This window comes from Chiloscyllium plagiosum, unplaced genomic scaffold, assembly GCF_037043375.1.
Source record: "Chiloscyllium plagiosum isolate Xiang-an unplaced genomic scaffold, Cpla_swu_hap1 HiC_scaffold_25, whole genome shotgun sequence".
NCBI classification, from domain to species: Eukaryota; Metazoa; Chordata; class Chondrichthyes; order Orectolobiformes; family Hemiscylliidae; genus Chiloscyllium; species Chiloscyllium plagiosum.
In genome coordinates, this window is record NW_028270163.1 from 51,377,002 (window position 1) to 51,394,312 (window position 17,311).

The 17,311-nt window shown below is 42.7% G+C and overlaps 1 protein-coding gene and 1 long non-coding RNA gene across 7 annotated transcripts in view; one reads left to right on the top strand and one right to left on the bottom strand.

The window, feature by feature from the left end:
- Positions 1-17,311, bottom strand: part of LOC122562263 (uncharacterized) — a 51,626-nt gene that overhangs the window by 15,673 nt on the left and 18,642 nt on the right. The gene's annotated exons all lie outside the window — the stretch shown is intronic.
- The window catches only part of LOC122562262 (platelet endothelial cell adhesion molecule-like), a 30,128-nt gene continuing 20,785 nt past the window's right edge, over positions 7,969-17,311 (top strand). The window contains exons 1-2 of one of the 3 annotated variants that reach the window (XM_088000725.1): positions 7,969-8,144; positions 8,646-8,675. In XM_088000725.1, the coding sequence (XP_087856851.1) occupies positions 8,105-8,144; positions 8,646-8,675 (70 nt within the window). In that variant the 5' untranslated portion in view covers positions 7,969-8,104. The remainder of the gene's footprint in view (positions 8,145-8,645; positions 8,676-17,311) is intronic. The other 2 variants (XM_043715033.2, XM_043715032.2) reach the window with 2 other exon arrangements.

Genomic DNA, 17,311 nt, shown 5'->3' on the forward strand with positions numbered 1-17,311 from the left:
GTAGTGGCCATCACTAAGGAGAAGATGCTGGGGAAGCTGAATGGTCTGCAAGTAGATGAATCGCCCAGGCCAGATGTACTACACCCCAGAGTTCCAAAGGAGGTTACTGAGGAGATAGTAGATGCATTGGTGGTGATCTTTTAGGAATTGCTGGAGACAGGGAAGTTCCAATAGGACTGAAAAATGGATAGTGTAACACCCCTGTTTAAGAAGGAACAGAGGCGAAAGACAGGAAACCATAGGCTGTTTAACCTGAGCTCGATCATTGGTAAGGTTTTAGAGTGCATTATTAAGGACAAGATTGCAGAGTACTTGGAAGTGTTTGATAAAGTAGGGCTTTGTCAAGGGGAGGTCACGCCTGATAAGTCTGTTCAAATTCTTTGAGGATGTAATGAGCAAGTTAGATAAAGGAGAATGTGATCAATTTGGATTTCTAGAAGGCCTTTGGCAAGGTGCTGCTAAAGAAGTTAAGAGCCATTGTTGTTAGGGGCAAGGTACTGGCATGGATCGTAGATTGGCTGGCTGGCAGAAGGCAGAAAGTGGGGATAAAGGGCAGCTGGTGACTAGTAGAGTTCTGCAGGGGTCAGTGTTGGAACCACAACTATTCACACTATACATTAACAATCAGGACAAATGAACTGAGGGCATAGTTGCTAAGTTTGTAGATGATGCAAAGATAGGTGGAGGAAGTGAGGAGGTTGCAGAAGGACTTGGACAGGCTAGGAGAGTGAGCAAAATGTTGCACACAATACACAAAATGTGTGAATGCATGAGGTTGTGCACTTTGGTAGGAAGAATGGAGGCATAGATTATTTTCTAAATGGGGAAAGGCTTGGGAAATCTGAAGCACAAAAGAACGTGGGAGTCCTTGCAAGTACAAAGTTAAAGTGCAAGTTCAGTTGGCAGTTAGGAAGTCAAATGCAATGTTAGCATTAATTTTGAGAGGGCTAGAATACAAAAACAGCGATGGACTGCTGAGCTTGAATAAGGCTCTGGTCAGACTGCATTTGGTATGTTGCACACAGTTTTGGGCTACATATCTAAGGAAAGACGTGTTGAGATTGGAAGGGATCCAGAGGAGATTTACTTTGGGGATGAAGAGCTTGTCATATGAGGAGTGGATAAAGACTCTGGGTCTTACATTGAAGGAATTTAGAAAGATAAGAGCGTGGGGATTTGATAGAAATTTACAGAATACTGAGCAGACTGGAAAGAACAAATATGAATGTTTCCACTGGTACAACAGACTAGTATCTGAGAGTATAACTTCAGAGTGAAGGGATGACCCTTTAGAACTGAGCCAGAGGGTGGAGAATCTGTAGAACTCATTGTCACAGAAGACTGTGGCGATCAGGTCATTGAGTGTATTTAAGACAAAGATAGGCTCTTGATTAGTAAGGGAATCAAGGGTCATAAGGAGAATGTGGGAGAATGGGGTTGGAAAACATATCAGCCAAGATTGAATGATAGAGCAGATATCATGAGCCAAATGGCCTAATTCGGCTCCAAAATCTTATGGTTTTATAGTAGTAGGGCTCTAGGTAATTGACCTTGTAGTGGAAGCTGAGTTCATTGTGGTGTAGACTCTGGGTTCTAGCTTGTTCAGTCTGAAGATAAGCTGCAAACTGGATGCAAACTGTAACCTTACTTCTGCACTCTGCTTAAACCACAAAGTTAGGTTTAAAGAGCTGGTCATAGAGTCATAGTCATAGAGATGTATAACATGGAAACAGACCCTTCGGTCCAACTCGTCCATGCCGACCAGATATCTCAACCCAATCTAGTCCCACCTGCCAGCACCCAGCCCATATCCCTCCAAACCCTTCCTGTTCATATACCCATCCAAATGCCTCTTAAATGTTGCAATTGTACCAGCCTCCACCACATCCTCTGGCAGCTCATTCCATACACGTACCACCCTCTGCGTGAAAATGTTGCCCCTTAGGTCTCTTTTATATCTTTCCCCTCTCACACTAAACCTATGCCCTCTAGTTCTGGACTCACCAACCGCAGGGAAAAGACTTTGCCTATTTATCCTATCCATGCCCCTCATAATTTTGTAAACCTCTATAAGGTCACCCCTCAGCCTCAGACGCTCCAGCGAAAACAGCCCCAGCCTGTTCAGCCTCTCCCTGTAGCTCAGATCCTCCAACCCTGGCAACATCCTTGTAAATCTTTTCTGAACCCTTTCAAGTTTCACAACATCCTTCCGATAGGAAGGAAACCCGAATTGCACGCAATATTCCAACAGTGGCCTAACCAATGTCCTGTGTAGCCGCAACATGACCTCCCAACTCCTCTACTCAATACTCTGACCAATAAAGGAAAGCATACCAAACGCCTTCTTCACTATCCTATCTACCTGCGACTCCACTTTCAAGGAGCTATGAACCTGCACTCCAAGGTCTCTGTTCAGCAACACTCCCTTGGACCTTACCATTAAGTGTATAAGTCCTGCTAAGATTTGCTTTCCCAAAATGCAGCACCTCACATTTATCTGAATTAAACTCCATCTGCCACTTCTCAGCTCATTGGCCCATCTGGTCCAGATCCTGTTGTACCCTGAGGTAACCCTCTTCGCTGTCCACTACACCTCCAATTTTGGTGTCATCTGCAAACTTACTAACTGTACCTCTCATGCTCGCATCCAAATCATTTATGTAAATGACAAAGAGTAGGGGGCCCGATCCTTGTGGCACTCCACTGGTCACAAGTGTCCAGTCTGAAAAACAACCCTCCACCACCATCCTCTGTCTTCTACCTTTGAGGCAGTTCTGTATCCAAATGGCTAGTTCTCCCTGTATTCCATGAGATCTAATCTTGCTAATCAGTCTCCCATGGGGAACCTTGTCGAACACCTTACTGAAGTCCATATAGATCACATCTACTGCTCTGCCCTCATCAATCTTCTTTGTTACTTCTTCAAAAAGCTCAATCAAGTTTGTGAGACATGATTTCCCACGCACAAAGCCATGTTGACTATCCCGAATCAGTCCTTGCCTTTCCAAATACATGTACATTCTGTCCCTCAGGATTCCCTCCAACAACTTGCCCATCACTGAGGTCAGGCTCACAGGTCTATAGTTCCCTGGCTTGTCTTTACCGCCCTTCTTAAACAGAGGCACCATGTTTGCCAACCTCCAGTCTTCCGGTACCTCACCTGTGACTATCGATGATACAAATATCTCAGCAAGAGGCCCAGCAATCACTTCTCTAGCTTCCCACAGAGTTCTGGGGTACACCTGATCAGGTCCTGGGGATTTATCCACCTTTAACCATTTCAAGACATCCAGCACTTCCTCCTCTGTAATCTGGACATTTTGTAAGATGTCACCATCTATTTCCCTACAGTCTATATCTTCCATATCCTTTTCTACAGTAAATACTGATGCAAAATATTCATTCAGTACCTCCCCCATTTTCTGTGGCTCCACACAAAGGCCGCCTTGCTGATCTTTGAGGGGCCCTATTCTCTCCCTAGTTACCCTTTTGTCCTTAATATATTTGTAAAAATCCTTTGGATTCTCCTTAATTCTATTTGCCAAAGCTATCTCATGTCCCCGTTTTGACCTCCTGATTTCCCTCTTAAGTACACTCCTACTTCCTTTATACTCTTCTAAGGATTCACTCGATCTATTCTGTCTATACCTGACATATGCTTCCTTCTTTTTCTTAACCAAACCCTCAATTCCTTTAGTCATCCAGCATTCCCTATACCTACCAGCCTTCCCTTTCACCCTGACAGGAATGTACTTTCTCTGGATTCTCGTGATCTCATTTCTGAAGGCTTCCCATTTTCCAGCCGTCTCTTTACCTGCGAACATCTGCCTCCAATCAGCGTTCAAAAGTTCTTGCCTAATACCGTCAAAATTAGCCTTTCTCCAATTTAGAACTTCAACTTTTAGATCTGGTCTATCCTTTTCCATCACTATTTTAAAACGAATAGAATTATGGTCGCTGGCCCCAAAGTGCTCCCCCACCGACACCTCAGTCACCTGCCCTGCCTTATTTCCCAAGAGTAGGTCAAATTTTGCACCTTCTCTAGTAGGTACATCCACATACTGAATCAGAAAATTGTCTTGTACACACATAAGAAATTTCTCTCCACCTAAACCTTTAACAATATGGCAGTCCCAGTTGATGTTTGGAAAGTTAAAATCCCCTACCATAACTACCCTATTATTCTTACAGATAGCTGAGATCTCCTTACAAGTTTGTTTCTCAATTTCCCTCTGACTATTAGGAGGTCTATAATACAATCCCAATAAGGTGATCATCCTTTTCTTATTTCTCAGATCCACCCAAATAACTTCTCTGGATGTATTTCCGGGAATATCCTCCCTCAGCACAGCTGTAATGCTATCTCTTATCAAAAATGCCACTGTCCCTCCTCTCTTGCCTCCCTTTCTATCCTTCCTGTAGCATTTGTATCCTGGAATATTCAGCTGCCAGTCCTGCCCATCCCTGAGCCATGTTTCCATAATTGCTATGATATCCCAGTCCCATGTTCCTAACCATGCCCTGAGTTCATCTGCCTTCCTTGTTAGGCCCCTTGCATTGAAATAAATGCAGTTTAATTTATTAGTCTTACCTTGTCCCTGCCTGCCCTGACTGTTTGACTCACTTCTGTTCTCAGCTGTACCAGTCTCAGATCGATCTCTTTCCTCACTATCTCTCTGGGTTCCCCCCCCCCCACCTTACTTGTTTAGATCTTCCCAAGCAGTTCTAGCAAATCTACCTGCCAGTATATTAGTCCCCTTCCAATTTAGGTGCAATCTGTCCTTCTTGTACAGGTCATCTCTACCCCAAAACAGATTCCAATGATCCAAAATTGTGAATCCTTCTCCCATACACCAGCTCCTCAGCCATGCATTCATCTGCTCTATCCTCCTATTCCTGCCCTCACTAGCTTGTAGCACTGGGAGTAATCCTTGAGGACCTCCTTTCAAATTTTCTGCCTAACTCTCTGTAATCTCCATTCAGAGGTGTTGCTGCAGTTTGCTTTTGAGACGAGAATTCATGAATATAGAAGATTATGACAAGTTTAGATTAGATTAGATTACATTACAGTGTGGAAACAGGCCCTTCGGCCCAACAAGTCCACACCGACCCGCCAAAGAGCAACCCACCCATACCCCTACATTTACCCCTTACCTAACAGTACGGGCAATTTAGCATGGCCAATTCACCTGACCTGCACATCTTTGGACTGTGGGAGGAAACCGGAGCACCTGGAGGAAACCCACACAGACATGGGGAGAACGTGCAAACTCCACACAGTCAGTTGCCTGAGTCAGGAATTGAACCCGGGTCTCTGGCGCTGTGAGGCAGCAGTGCTAACCACTGTGCCGCCGTGCCGCCCACTGATAAAGTTTAGATAAAGTAACCAACGAAAAGTTTATTATTACAAGGATTGTAGCGACATAGATGCATGGTTTTAAGTAAGAGATATAGGCGGGATGTGAGGAAGCAATTTGTTGTGTAGTGAGTAATCATAAAATTCACTGCCTAGGAAGCTAATGGAATGGGAGGATAATCAATGATTTCAAAATAAAATTGGATAGGCACTGGAAGATAATAAGTTACAGAACAACAGAGAAAAAAATGGCAGAATGGAATTAACTTAATTGTTCACCGAATCTCTACAGTGTGGAAACAGGCCATTTGGACCAACAAGTCCACACCGACCCTCTGAAGAGTATTGCACCCAAACCCATTCCCCTACCCTATTACTTTTCACATTTCCCCTGAATAATGCACCTATTCTTACACATCCCTGAAACCTGGCCAATTCACCTGACCTACACAGCTTTGGACTGTGGGAGGAAGCCAGAGCACCCAGAGGAAACCCACGCAAACACAAGGAGAATGTACAAACTCCACACAGACAGACGGCCGAGGCTGGAATCAAACGCAGGTCCCTGGCGCTGTGAGGCAGCAGTGCTAACCACCTGTTCTAGAGAATTGGAATGGATGCGATGGACCAATTGGCCTCCTTCTGTGCAAATGACTCTAAGGCTCTTGTTTAGAGCACTGGGAACACTGAGGTACAGCAACGGGCAAGGGACATGCTGTCTTCTTTCAGGACTACAATATGTTCTGTAAAGCCTGATAGTGATGGCAGCGTGTGTTGCTGCTGTTGCAGGAGCTGTAATATATTTGAGCTGGTCTCCTTGCATGGATAGAAGATTAGTTAATTAATAGAAGACAGAGGGTCAGGGTAAGGGGAGAATTTTCAGACTGACATCCTGAAACCAGTACAGTGCCACTTGGATCAGAGCTGGTGCTACAATTATGTACAATATGTAATCAGGACTTGGATGATGAAAGTAAGTGTACTATAGCCAAGAATACCAATGACACAAAAATATATGGGAAGGCAATTGATGAGGGATATAGAGAGGTTATGTGAGTAGGCAAAACCTAGACAAATTAAGGGAAGCAAAGTTATGTGGAAAAAGCAGGTAAGTGAAGTTGACGATAATCAGATCAGCCATAATATAATTGAATGGCAGAACGGTGGCTCAGTGGTTAGCGCTGCTGCCTCACAGTGCCAGAGACACGGGTTCAGTTCCTGCCTCAGGCCACTGTCTATGTGGAGTTTGCACATTCTCCCCGTGTCTGCGTGGGTTTCCTCTGGGTGCTCCGGTTTCCTCCCACAGTCCACAAATGTGCAGGTTAGGTGAATAGGCCTTGCTAAATTGCCCGTAGTGTTAGGTGAAGGGATAAATGTAGGGGAATGGATCTGGATGGGTTGTTCTTCGGAGGGTCGGTGTGGACTTGTTAGGCCGAAGGGCTTGTTTCCACACTGTAAGTAATCTAATAAAAGTCAATGTGTCAAATGGCCTCCTGCTGCTTCTGTACCTCACGGAGTTAAGTTGCAGATCTAGATCACTCTTGCCTAGCTAGGATACTCAGGCCTGAAGTTGAACTTTTTCAAACCAGTTTGATGTTGCCATCCATGGCCATTTCAAATATTGTTCAATGGTAAACAGCAGTCTTGCACTTCAGTGGGCAGGCCGCGGTTAAAAACCTGCCCTCTCTGTGTGTTTGCGCTAATGCAGTTGCTTTATCTGAAGCTTGGCAGATCTTTGCTGAGCTGTGTTCAGTTCCTCTCCAGCAAACCGGATTGTGATACAGTCCCTACCTGCTCCAGGTGTGTGCTGTAACACGTTGATTAAAAAAATGTAGAAACCATATTAAACTAAATTACAATTACAAATACAGGTTGCTGTGCAGTTCTGACTGAGAGCTGTGTGGCCCATTTACTTTCAGTTTTTTTGAACAGTCAAAGTTTCCTATCTTGCTGATTCCCAGGTCTGATTTCCATCCTGAAAAACAGCAGAACAGTAAGAATGTTTTACATTAAAACTCTGTGGAATAAACATCTTCCTCCCTCCAGCTCTCAGAGGCCTCTGACCCCCTCCATTACCTATTCTCCTGCTGTCAGAGATCCCTTAACACCCCATTCCCCTCTACTCCCAGAGGATCCCCTCTCTCCAACCTCTGCTCTCAGAGACTTGGGCTGATTGCAATTTTCCATCACTCAAGTGGGGTCATATCGAGAAACGGTTTGGGAAAAACTGATACATCACAAATACCTGCAAAGAAAACCAGCCTATTCCGGTTAATCCTGTCTCCTATCTTTCTAATCTAACCAAAAAATTTCTTTTCTTGCAGAATACAAAATTTAGCCTCACTTGAGGACAATCATTAAAATCTGCTTCTTTGACCAAACATAAGTATATGAATCAGAAGGGTTTAAGAGGGAATATGGGCCAAGTGCGAGCAAATGGGACGAGATTAAGTTAGGATATCTGCATGAGTTGGACTGAAGGATCTGTTACTGTGCTGTATAACTCTATGACTCTATTTGATCTAATGCATGGTTGGTATCAATTTGGCTTGACTACTGTGCAATACTTCACGATGTTGTACTACCGCTGTTGATTCCACTTTCAATGAGGAAGGAAATTTTGACGTAATGGCAAGAACACCCTAATCTAAACTAGCTGTAATTTATACACATATGCTTATCTGCAGCTAAGTAATATTACTGAGAAAACAACTTTCTTTCAGATCAACCCTGTTCAGCAAAACAAATATGTTGAAAGCAAACTTTTTCCTTTGGATTATTCTGCTATGTAAGTATATATCTTTAATCAATTTTCATGAACCACAACCTATGAGGTGTACATTAGAATCAGGGACAGAATATGTGATATCAGTGTGCTTAGATTGTATGCAGGATTACAGAATTTGGGGTGACATTTTTCTAAAGGGAGTTCTCCCTTTAAGCAAGCTCGCAGGATCTTGCTTGGGCCACAAACCTTGTGGTGAAAACAGGATGTAATTGGGAGGGGAACACGGAGTGCAAGTAAAGGATATACATTGCTCCTAAATATCTGACATATGTTTTAAGTTGTGACAGTACAATCAGTATTCCACAAAGAACATGGTAAAGCTAAACTGAATATCACAGTAAATGTGAGAGTTTAACACTAATTTGGGAAGTTTGTATTAATTATGAGTTTAACACAAAGAAATTTTAAAATTAGAATATATATCTTCAGGATAATCATGAAAGTTTACTTTTAGATTTGAAGCTCCTGTGCCTAACTTTTACTGTATTTTCATTGTTTCAGTTCACGTTATTAAGACAATGGGGGCTTCAGGTAAGAACATGTTTAACATTAATCCTTCAATTCTCTGAACTCTCACTGTAAAGTTGTACTGGAGAATAATGGAAAGAGTGTGCAAGAAAGTTTATGCTGTAGAAAGCACATGCTCTCTGTAAATTGGAAAAAGGGAATATACATTGTTCCCATGTATTCTGTATGTGCTTTAATAATAATAAAAGAAGAAATGCACAGGATGTTTGACAAAGCTTCACAGAAAAGCACAGTGTATCTTTGGGAATTAATCTGGGAAGTAAAATTACAAAACTTGCAAATGACCCAAAATTGAGAGAGATAGTTGGCATAGTAGAGGTCTGTGACAAAATATTGGAAAACATTAACAAAAGTGCAGGATCTGCACTACAATTCCAACTTCTTGAACAGCTCTATTTGGTGGCCATGGTGGTCAGCTGCCAAGGCCTTAAATCCTGGAACTCACTTTCCAATCTTTTTTCCTTCTCAACCATATTTTCCCTCTTTAAGACACTTGTTAAAACCTACCTCTTTAGCCTAATTTCTGGTCATCTGCTGTAATTTGTCTCAAGTGCCATAATTTATTTAATAATGCCCCTGTGAAACACTTTGTGAAATGTTACTATGTTAAAGAGGCTATGTAAATATGAGCAGTTGTTGCTCTGTCATTGGCAAAGGAACTTCAATGTGAGGCAATATATTTCAGTTGGAAGAATAAGGAGTCCATACTATCCCTGAAAACGGAGTATCTAAAGAAACAGAAGGATTTGAGTGAAGACCTTTATACAGACCAATAAAAATAGTGATACAGGTTAGTTAAGTAATAAAAAAGAAAACAAAACTTAAAAAGCAATTTGTTTTTTTAAGTTTGAAGTCATTTAGATAAATTACATTGAAAAGGAGAGCTGTTATGTTAACCTTGCTTAGACATCTGTATTGACCAGCTAAGGAAGGGTTAAATAAATCCTCTGTTTTCACTCTTAATTGCAAAAGGGTTATGAGTTTGAAAAGATATATTTGTCAATTTATCATTTCCCTATCTGTTTATTTGTGGTTTAAACAGAACTAGACAGATAGGTTGAGCTTAACAAAGTAAGGGGTTATACTTTTAGGCTAAAACTCATCCTAGTAAAAATACTAAAAATGTAAAAATATGTTCTGACTTCCAAATTGCCATGCAAACCCAAAAATATTTAACCCAAACACATGAAATAAAACCTAATTACAAAGCCAAGAGGATAACTTCGGTGAACTTAAAGTTCAGTTGCAAAACTAATTTCTATAGGTATGTGAGGAATAAAAGAATGATTAGGGTAGGAATAGGGCCAATCAAAGACAGAAGTGGGAAGTTGAGTATGGACCCTGTAGAGATCGGAGAGGTGCTAAATGAACATTTCTCATTAGTGTTCACTCAGGAAAAGGAGAATATTGTGGAGAAGAAGAATGAGGTACGAGATATTAGACTAGAAAGGATCGAGGTTATCAATTCTAGAAGGAATGAAAGTAGACAAGTCCCCTGGGCCAGATGGGATTTATCCGAGGATTCTCTGGGAAGCTAGGGAGGAGATAGCAGAGCCATTGGCTTTGATATTTGAGTCGTCAATGTCTACAGGTTTAGTACCTGAGGACTGGAGGATTGCAAATGTGCCATTGTTCAAGAAGGGCAGCAGAGATGACCCAGGTAATTATAGACCAGTGAGCCTTACTTCTGTTGTAGGAAAGGTTTTGGAAAGGATTATAAGAGATAAGATTTATAATCATCTAGCAAGCAACAATTTGATTTCAGATAGTCAACATGGTTTCATCAAGGGCAGGTCATGTCTCACAAACCTCATTGAGTTTTTTGAGAAGGTGACCAAGCATGTAGATGAGGGTAGGGCAGTTGACGTGGTATACATGGACTTCAGTAAAGCCTTTGATAAGGTTCCACATGGTAGGCTGATGGAGAAAATGCAGAGGCATGGAATTGATGGTGAGTTAGCAGTTTGGATTAGAAACTGGCTTTCTGCAAGAAGGCAGCGCGTGGTGGTTGATGGAAAATATTCAGTTTGGAGTCCAGTTACTAGTGGTGTGCCACAAGGATCTGTTTTGGGACCACTGCTGTTTGTCATTTTTATAAATGACTTAGACGCAGGCATAGGTGGATGTATTAGTAAATTTGCAGACGACACTAAAGTCAGTGGAGTAGTGAACAGTTGAAAGAATGTTACAGGTTGCAGGAGAACTTGGATAAACTGCAGAATTGGGCTGAGAGGTGGCAAATGGAGTTCAATGCAGCTAAATGTGAGGTGATGCACTTTGGGAAGAATAACAGAAAGGCAGAGTACTGGGTCAATGGAAAGATTCTTGGTAATGTGGATGTGCAGAGGAATCTTGGAGTCCATGTGCATAGATTCCTGAAAGTTGCCACCCAGGTGGGTAGTGCTGTGAAGAAGGCATACGGTGTGTTAGGTTTCATTGGTAGAGGGACTAAGTTCCGGAACCGCAATATCATGCTGCAACTATACAAAACGCTGATGCGGCCACACTTGGGATATTGTGTACAGTTCTGGTCACCCCGTTACAGGAAGGATTGGAAAGGGTGCAGAGGAGATTTACCAGGATGTTGCCTGGTCTGGATGGAAGGTCTTATGAGGAAAGGCTGAGAGAGCTGGGTCTGTTCTCATTGAAAAGAAGAAGGCTGAGGGGGGATTTGATAGAGACATACAAGATGATCAGAGGATTAGATAGGGTAGACAGTGAAAGTCTTTTTCCTAGGGTGATGATGTCAGCTTGTATGAGAGGGCATAACTAGAAATTGAGGGATGATAGATTTAAGACAGATGTCAGAGGCAAGTTCTTTACGCAGGGAGTGGTAAGGGCATGGAATGCCCTGCCTGCTAATGTAGTCAACTCAGCCACATTAGGGAGATGTAAACAATCCTTAGATAAGCACATGGATGATTTTGGGATAGTGTAGGGGGATGGGCTGAGAATAGTTCACAGGTTGGCACAACATTGAGTGCCGAAGGGCCTGTTCTGCGCTGTATTGTTCTATGTTCTATGTTCTAAGTGAATGTTCCCTAGATATAGTGACTGGTTGTAGCTATCCAAAGGTTTTGATCTTCACCTGCAGATTAAGTTCACAGCCAATAACATCTTTTCAAAAATCTGTTTTGGGCATTGAAATCCACATTTAATAGTTCTCTGTCTGCTTGCAGAATGTAGAAATAATCAAATTCAGCAGATAGTGTGCCATCCTCAATGGCTTCCTCTTGAAGTTGCTGGTGCTCTTCAGCAAAACACTGTCCTCAGTGACCACAAACCAAGTTTGACTGGTCACATGGTTTCTATCCAATTCTGATCAGGAGCTTCAGAATCAGTAGTTTATTGCGAATGGAGCTTTGCTGAGCTTATATCTAAACAACTTGTTTTAGCCATGACTTCCTCGCCCCAAGTGATTCAACTTTAATATACTGTTTCCAACTGTTTGCTCATCACAAGAATGTTCAGATAAATAGGATAAAGCTCTATAAAGCTTTCTCTATAAAGCTTTCTCTATAAAGCTTTCTCTATAAAGTGTGCTGCAGACAAAGTAACTGGTGATATAATTAGTTTCAGTCACCTAAATGAAAATTAGCTCCTTGGTTTGACTAAAATGGCCATTTTGGTGTAGCCATGAAAATCTTTTATCAAGACTTTAATGTGGTTTATAGCCTTACTAGAGGTTAGTTGTTCCAGTTTCATTCTCGGCAAAAATATCTTTGTAAAACTTCGTGAAGATCACACAGATGTCATGAAATGGAGAAAATGCACTTGGCCATCTGAGACGTCCAACTGAAGAATCAAGAGTAACAAAAAAACAAGACTGATCTTCCAAGTTCAATAAGAACACGTTCAGGGAGAGTCATGAAGCCCCCTAACAAATTACATCTGCAAAGTTGAAGAATGACTGAGAGATAAGGTGGAATGGATTTTGTTCATGTATTTTCCTCATGCAAAGTTGCCAATCTCTTCACAGAATTTGTAAATGACATAGGTTCAATTCATATAAAGATTGTAGGTATGTTTACGCATCTGATAGATTTGATACAGGAGTTAAATACTTGTAGTCACAAAAAAATATAGTTACACATCTTTACTGGAACCTGAATTGACTGTGACTATTGGTCACATGGTCTACATCCTGGTTACTGGTCTAGTAATGTATTCACTCTTTAAGCTAATATTAAAACATCAATTTTTTTCCAAAGGTAAAATCACATGCATTAAGAATAAAAAGACATGTTCATTAGAGTAGCTGCAAATTATTTATGTAGAAATAAGAACTGAAGAATTTACAAGTTTGCGAGTCTGTATTACACAGACAATTGTCTATTGACAATTCCCCCAGATCTCATGGTTGCATAACCTTCCTGAGATCTAGACTTTTCACTTGGGTGTTCTTGTCTTAGAAGTGTGTTGAAATCTTGTGCAAAGAGTTTCAGGTAGAAGCCCTTGCTTCACTTTAAAAATTACGTCTCTTGAAGTACCTATTTCATCTCTGAATGGCTAACAGTATCTGAAAGTGTCTGTTATCTCAAGTATTGTGACAAGCCATCCTTCTAATATTTTCTAATCAACCTGTTCATGAGGCACCCCTGGAAGAGCTGCAACTGGATCCAGGCCTTATATACATGCTCACACTCGGTGTTGTCACCAACATGGTGTATTTGTTTGCTTGCATCCTATTGTACCCTGGGATTGCAGCTCTGGAACCGTGTTTTTTGCATAGACATTTCTTTCAAGAACTTGGAACATAGAACAACTTTGCAATAGGTGCAGCAGACACATTTTCCGCAAACTTGCTTACTGTTTATATTCTGGCTATCATGTCAATACCAGTAGCTGCACATAATGCTTGCAGATGTTACAGGCCACCTGCAATGGTTTCATACATCCTGCCATCTTGCAGCAGTGTGTTAATGTTGCAACTTCTCTCTTCTCCAACAATCTTTTTTTAGAAGCTTTGGTGGTGAAATCCTATTATCTCCTCAGACAGCTCAGCCTCTGCAAAACCACAATCCCAACCCTTATCACTGTTACATTACTGATAAACTGATCAGTTGACTCTCAGAACTGTTGCCTGTAAGTCATTACCTCCAAATGATAGAACATAGAACATAGAAGAATACAGTGCAGTACAGGCCCTTCGGCCCTCGATGTTGCGCCGATCCAAGCCCACCTAACCTACATTAGCCCACTATCCTCCATATGCCTATCCAATGCCCGCTTAAATGCCCATAATGAGGGAGAGTCCACCACTGCTACTGGCAGGGCATTCCATGAACTCACGACTCGTTGAGTAAAGAACCTACCCCTAACATCTGTCCTATACTTACCCCCCCTTAATTTAAAGCTATGTCCCCTTGTAATAGCTGACTCCATACGTGGAAAAAGATTCTCACTGTCGACCCTATCTAAACCCCTAATCATCTTGTACACCTCTATCAAGTCAGCCCTAAACCTTCTTTTCTCCAATGAAAACAACCCCAAGTGCCTCAGCCTTTCCTCATACGATCTTTCTACCATACCAGGCAACATCCTGGTAAACCTCCTCTGCACCCGTTCCAGTGCCTCCACATCCTTCCTATAGTATGGCGACCAAAACTGCACACAATACTCCAGATGCGGCCGCACCAGAGTCTTATACAACTGCAACATGACCTCAGTACTCCGGAACTCAATTCCTCTACCAATAAAAGCCAGTACGCCATATGCCTTCTTCACCGCACTATTTACCTGGGTGGCAACTTTCTAAAGTTCACTATTTGACAAGACTGATCCACCAGCTGTTCCCGCAGCTTCACAGGGACTTTCTGGTCCTGTTCAGGCAGACCTGAAATGTTAACGCTGGGTAACCCATCATTTCTAATTATTACCTTTATTTTCACTGCTTGATTATTTAGTTTGACAGTGACTAAATCTAATAATCACAGTTCCATCAATACTTAAAAAGTCTTAATTCAGGTAGAACATCTGTGAAGTGCCAAGCCATGCAAGAGAATGTGGCAGTCATCTTCCAGAAGTTCCTTTGATTTTGCAAATCTATTGATGTGCACGGAAGGTACATGCTCACTACAGTAGACAGGGTGGTTAAAAAGGCGTTTAGGGAGATCCAAGATGGCGGTGATCCAGTAGGTCTGTCCTGTTGGGCTCTGCCTAAAGTCCCAGAGAAAGTGCAACTCCCTTTCTTCCCATTGTGGTGCAATTCACTGGTTCTAGACCCTACAACGGCTATTTATTAGTTTCAGTGGTTCTTTTTTCAAAGGTAAGTAAAAAAAAGACTAAGGAAAAAGGACCATGAGGATCATAACAAGTAGGGCACTACCCGACAGTACAGGACACACTTGTGGCTGCGGGGTCGGCCTCCTTGATCACTCTGGGGTCCTACCTGTGGAGCAGAGCCTGATCTTGGAATTCGTAAAACTCCGAGAGAAGATTGATTCAGCGATGGAGGAGACCCGAACCAGGTTGGAACCGATCTCAGCCATTCTGCAGAAACATGACCAGGAGATCCAGTGACTCAGGCAGCGCATCGTGGAGGTGGAGCAGCAGGCCACGGCTCCCAAAACCATGGCGGAATCCTCCGTGGGGGCCAGGTTCAGGGCCTGGAACGGCAAGTACGGGCCTTGGTAGAGAAGATCGCTGACCTCAAAAATCAAGGCCATCGGAAGCATATCCGCCTGATCAGGCTGCCGGAACAGGAAGAAGAAGGCCAGCTTATCAGCTTCTTGGAGCAATGGCTCCCACAGTGTTTGAAGCTGGAAGTCGGGGCAAGCCGGATGCGGGTGGAGTGGGCCCACCAGGTCGCAGTGTGCAGGTCCAGATTGGAACAGTGCCCCTGCCTGGTCCCAGTGTGACTCCAGCATTATAGAGATAAACAAATGGTGCTGGAAGCTTTTAGAGCATTGGGGTAGGATCCACAGGCTCTGATATATAAACAATCAAGAATTATATTTTTCAAGACTTTTCTGCGGTCGTGATCCATGACAGGAAGGCCTTTTATTGAGGTAAAAAGGAGGCTGAGGGACTTGAATATTCAGTACTCTGTAAGATATCCGGCAATATTACATTTCAGCCACAGAGGGTCCGTGTTTAATTTTGATTAATCAGAAAAGGCAAACAACTTCCTGCAACCTTATAATAGACCGGCTGGCTCAAATGATGTGGACAATAGTGTTTGCTTTGGTTTTTATTTCCTGTAGTTTGCCTGGTTTACTTGGTTTTGTCTTTCTAATATGTGGGGGTCTCCCTTTTTCTTTTACTCTCTCCTCTCCCTTCGTTCTCCCCTCCCGTTAGCCTTTTTTTTCTATCATTCCCTTTTCATTTCTCTTAGTACCGGGAGGGTGTGGTGGGGTGGAGGGGGCTCTTCTGTTTTTCACCCGGACTGCCTAGAGTCAAACTATGTCTGGGGTGGGTTGAGTGCCCACTTTTAATTTTCTTGTTGTTATACACATGTGACTTTTTTTGTATTTTGTTTTGTCTGGGTTTGGGGTGTGGCTCCAGCCGGAAGGAGTATTGAGGGGTTCGTGGGTTGTATGAGCGCCCCCTATGAGCAAGGTGGGGGGGAAGTCACCTCTGAGTTGTTTTATATGTTGGGTCATTGCAGAAGTAATTGTTAGAAGTTTTGATTTGGTAGTTTTTGTAGTTGTAATTTCAAGGCTTACTGTTTTCACACGGCACACTATGAGTAGGGTTCTTCCTCCTGGGAGTCACGGGCTGCTTTGGATGGCTATGGCTAGCCACTCATTTAAATGGGTGCACCTGGACCATTAACGGGAGTCATTCACCGATTAAGACAAAAAAGATACTTTCAATCCTTAGAAAGGAAAGGGTCAATGTGGCCTTGCTGCAAGAAACACATGTAACCAATAAGGAGCACTTAAAGTTAGAGCAGAGTGGGTTCGGCCTGATGTTTTCTTCATCCTTTAATTCGAAAAGCAGAGGAGTTGTTAGACCAAATTAAGACATTTCAGTTGTTAGACCAAATGAAGCTTTAATACATGGAGAGGAACATGGGATCTTGAATGTATATTGCGCTCCCCTCCCCCCGGCACACCTCCCCCCGCCTCAAATTTTTCCCGGATGCACTCTCCAGATTGATGGTCCTTCGGGCGCATCATACAATTATAGGAGGAGACTTTAACCACTTGTGGACCCTGAGGCGGAAAGGATACCTAGGAGTCCCGCGACGATATCTCCGCAATCCAGGCAGCTGGTGGACCTGAACAGGGAACTGGAGTTGGTGGTGGATGTGTGGAGATGTCTTCACCCTGAGAGTAGGGACTTCACCTTTTTTTTCTAACCAACGTAAATGCTATACTAGGATTGCTGTTTTTTGCCCCCTCGACCTTTTTGAATTCGGTGTTGTCCTGCAGAATTGAGAACATAGCCATTTCCGATCATGGGGCAGTGTACATGGAGGTTAAGGTCGGTGCCGATGGGACAGGCTTGCGGTGTTGGCACGTGGATCCTTTCCTTGTGAAGGATAGCAAGTTCATTGAGTATTTTTCATGGGAGTTTAAAATTTTCTGGGACATTAATTCGGGTATGGCCAGTAATTCGTCGGTGCTCTGGGAGATTACCAAGGCCTAAGTAAGGGGTTTGATTATTTCTTACTTGGCGACTCGGAAGCGGCA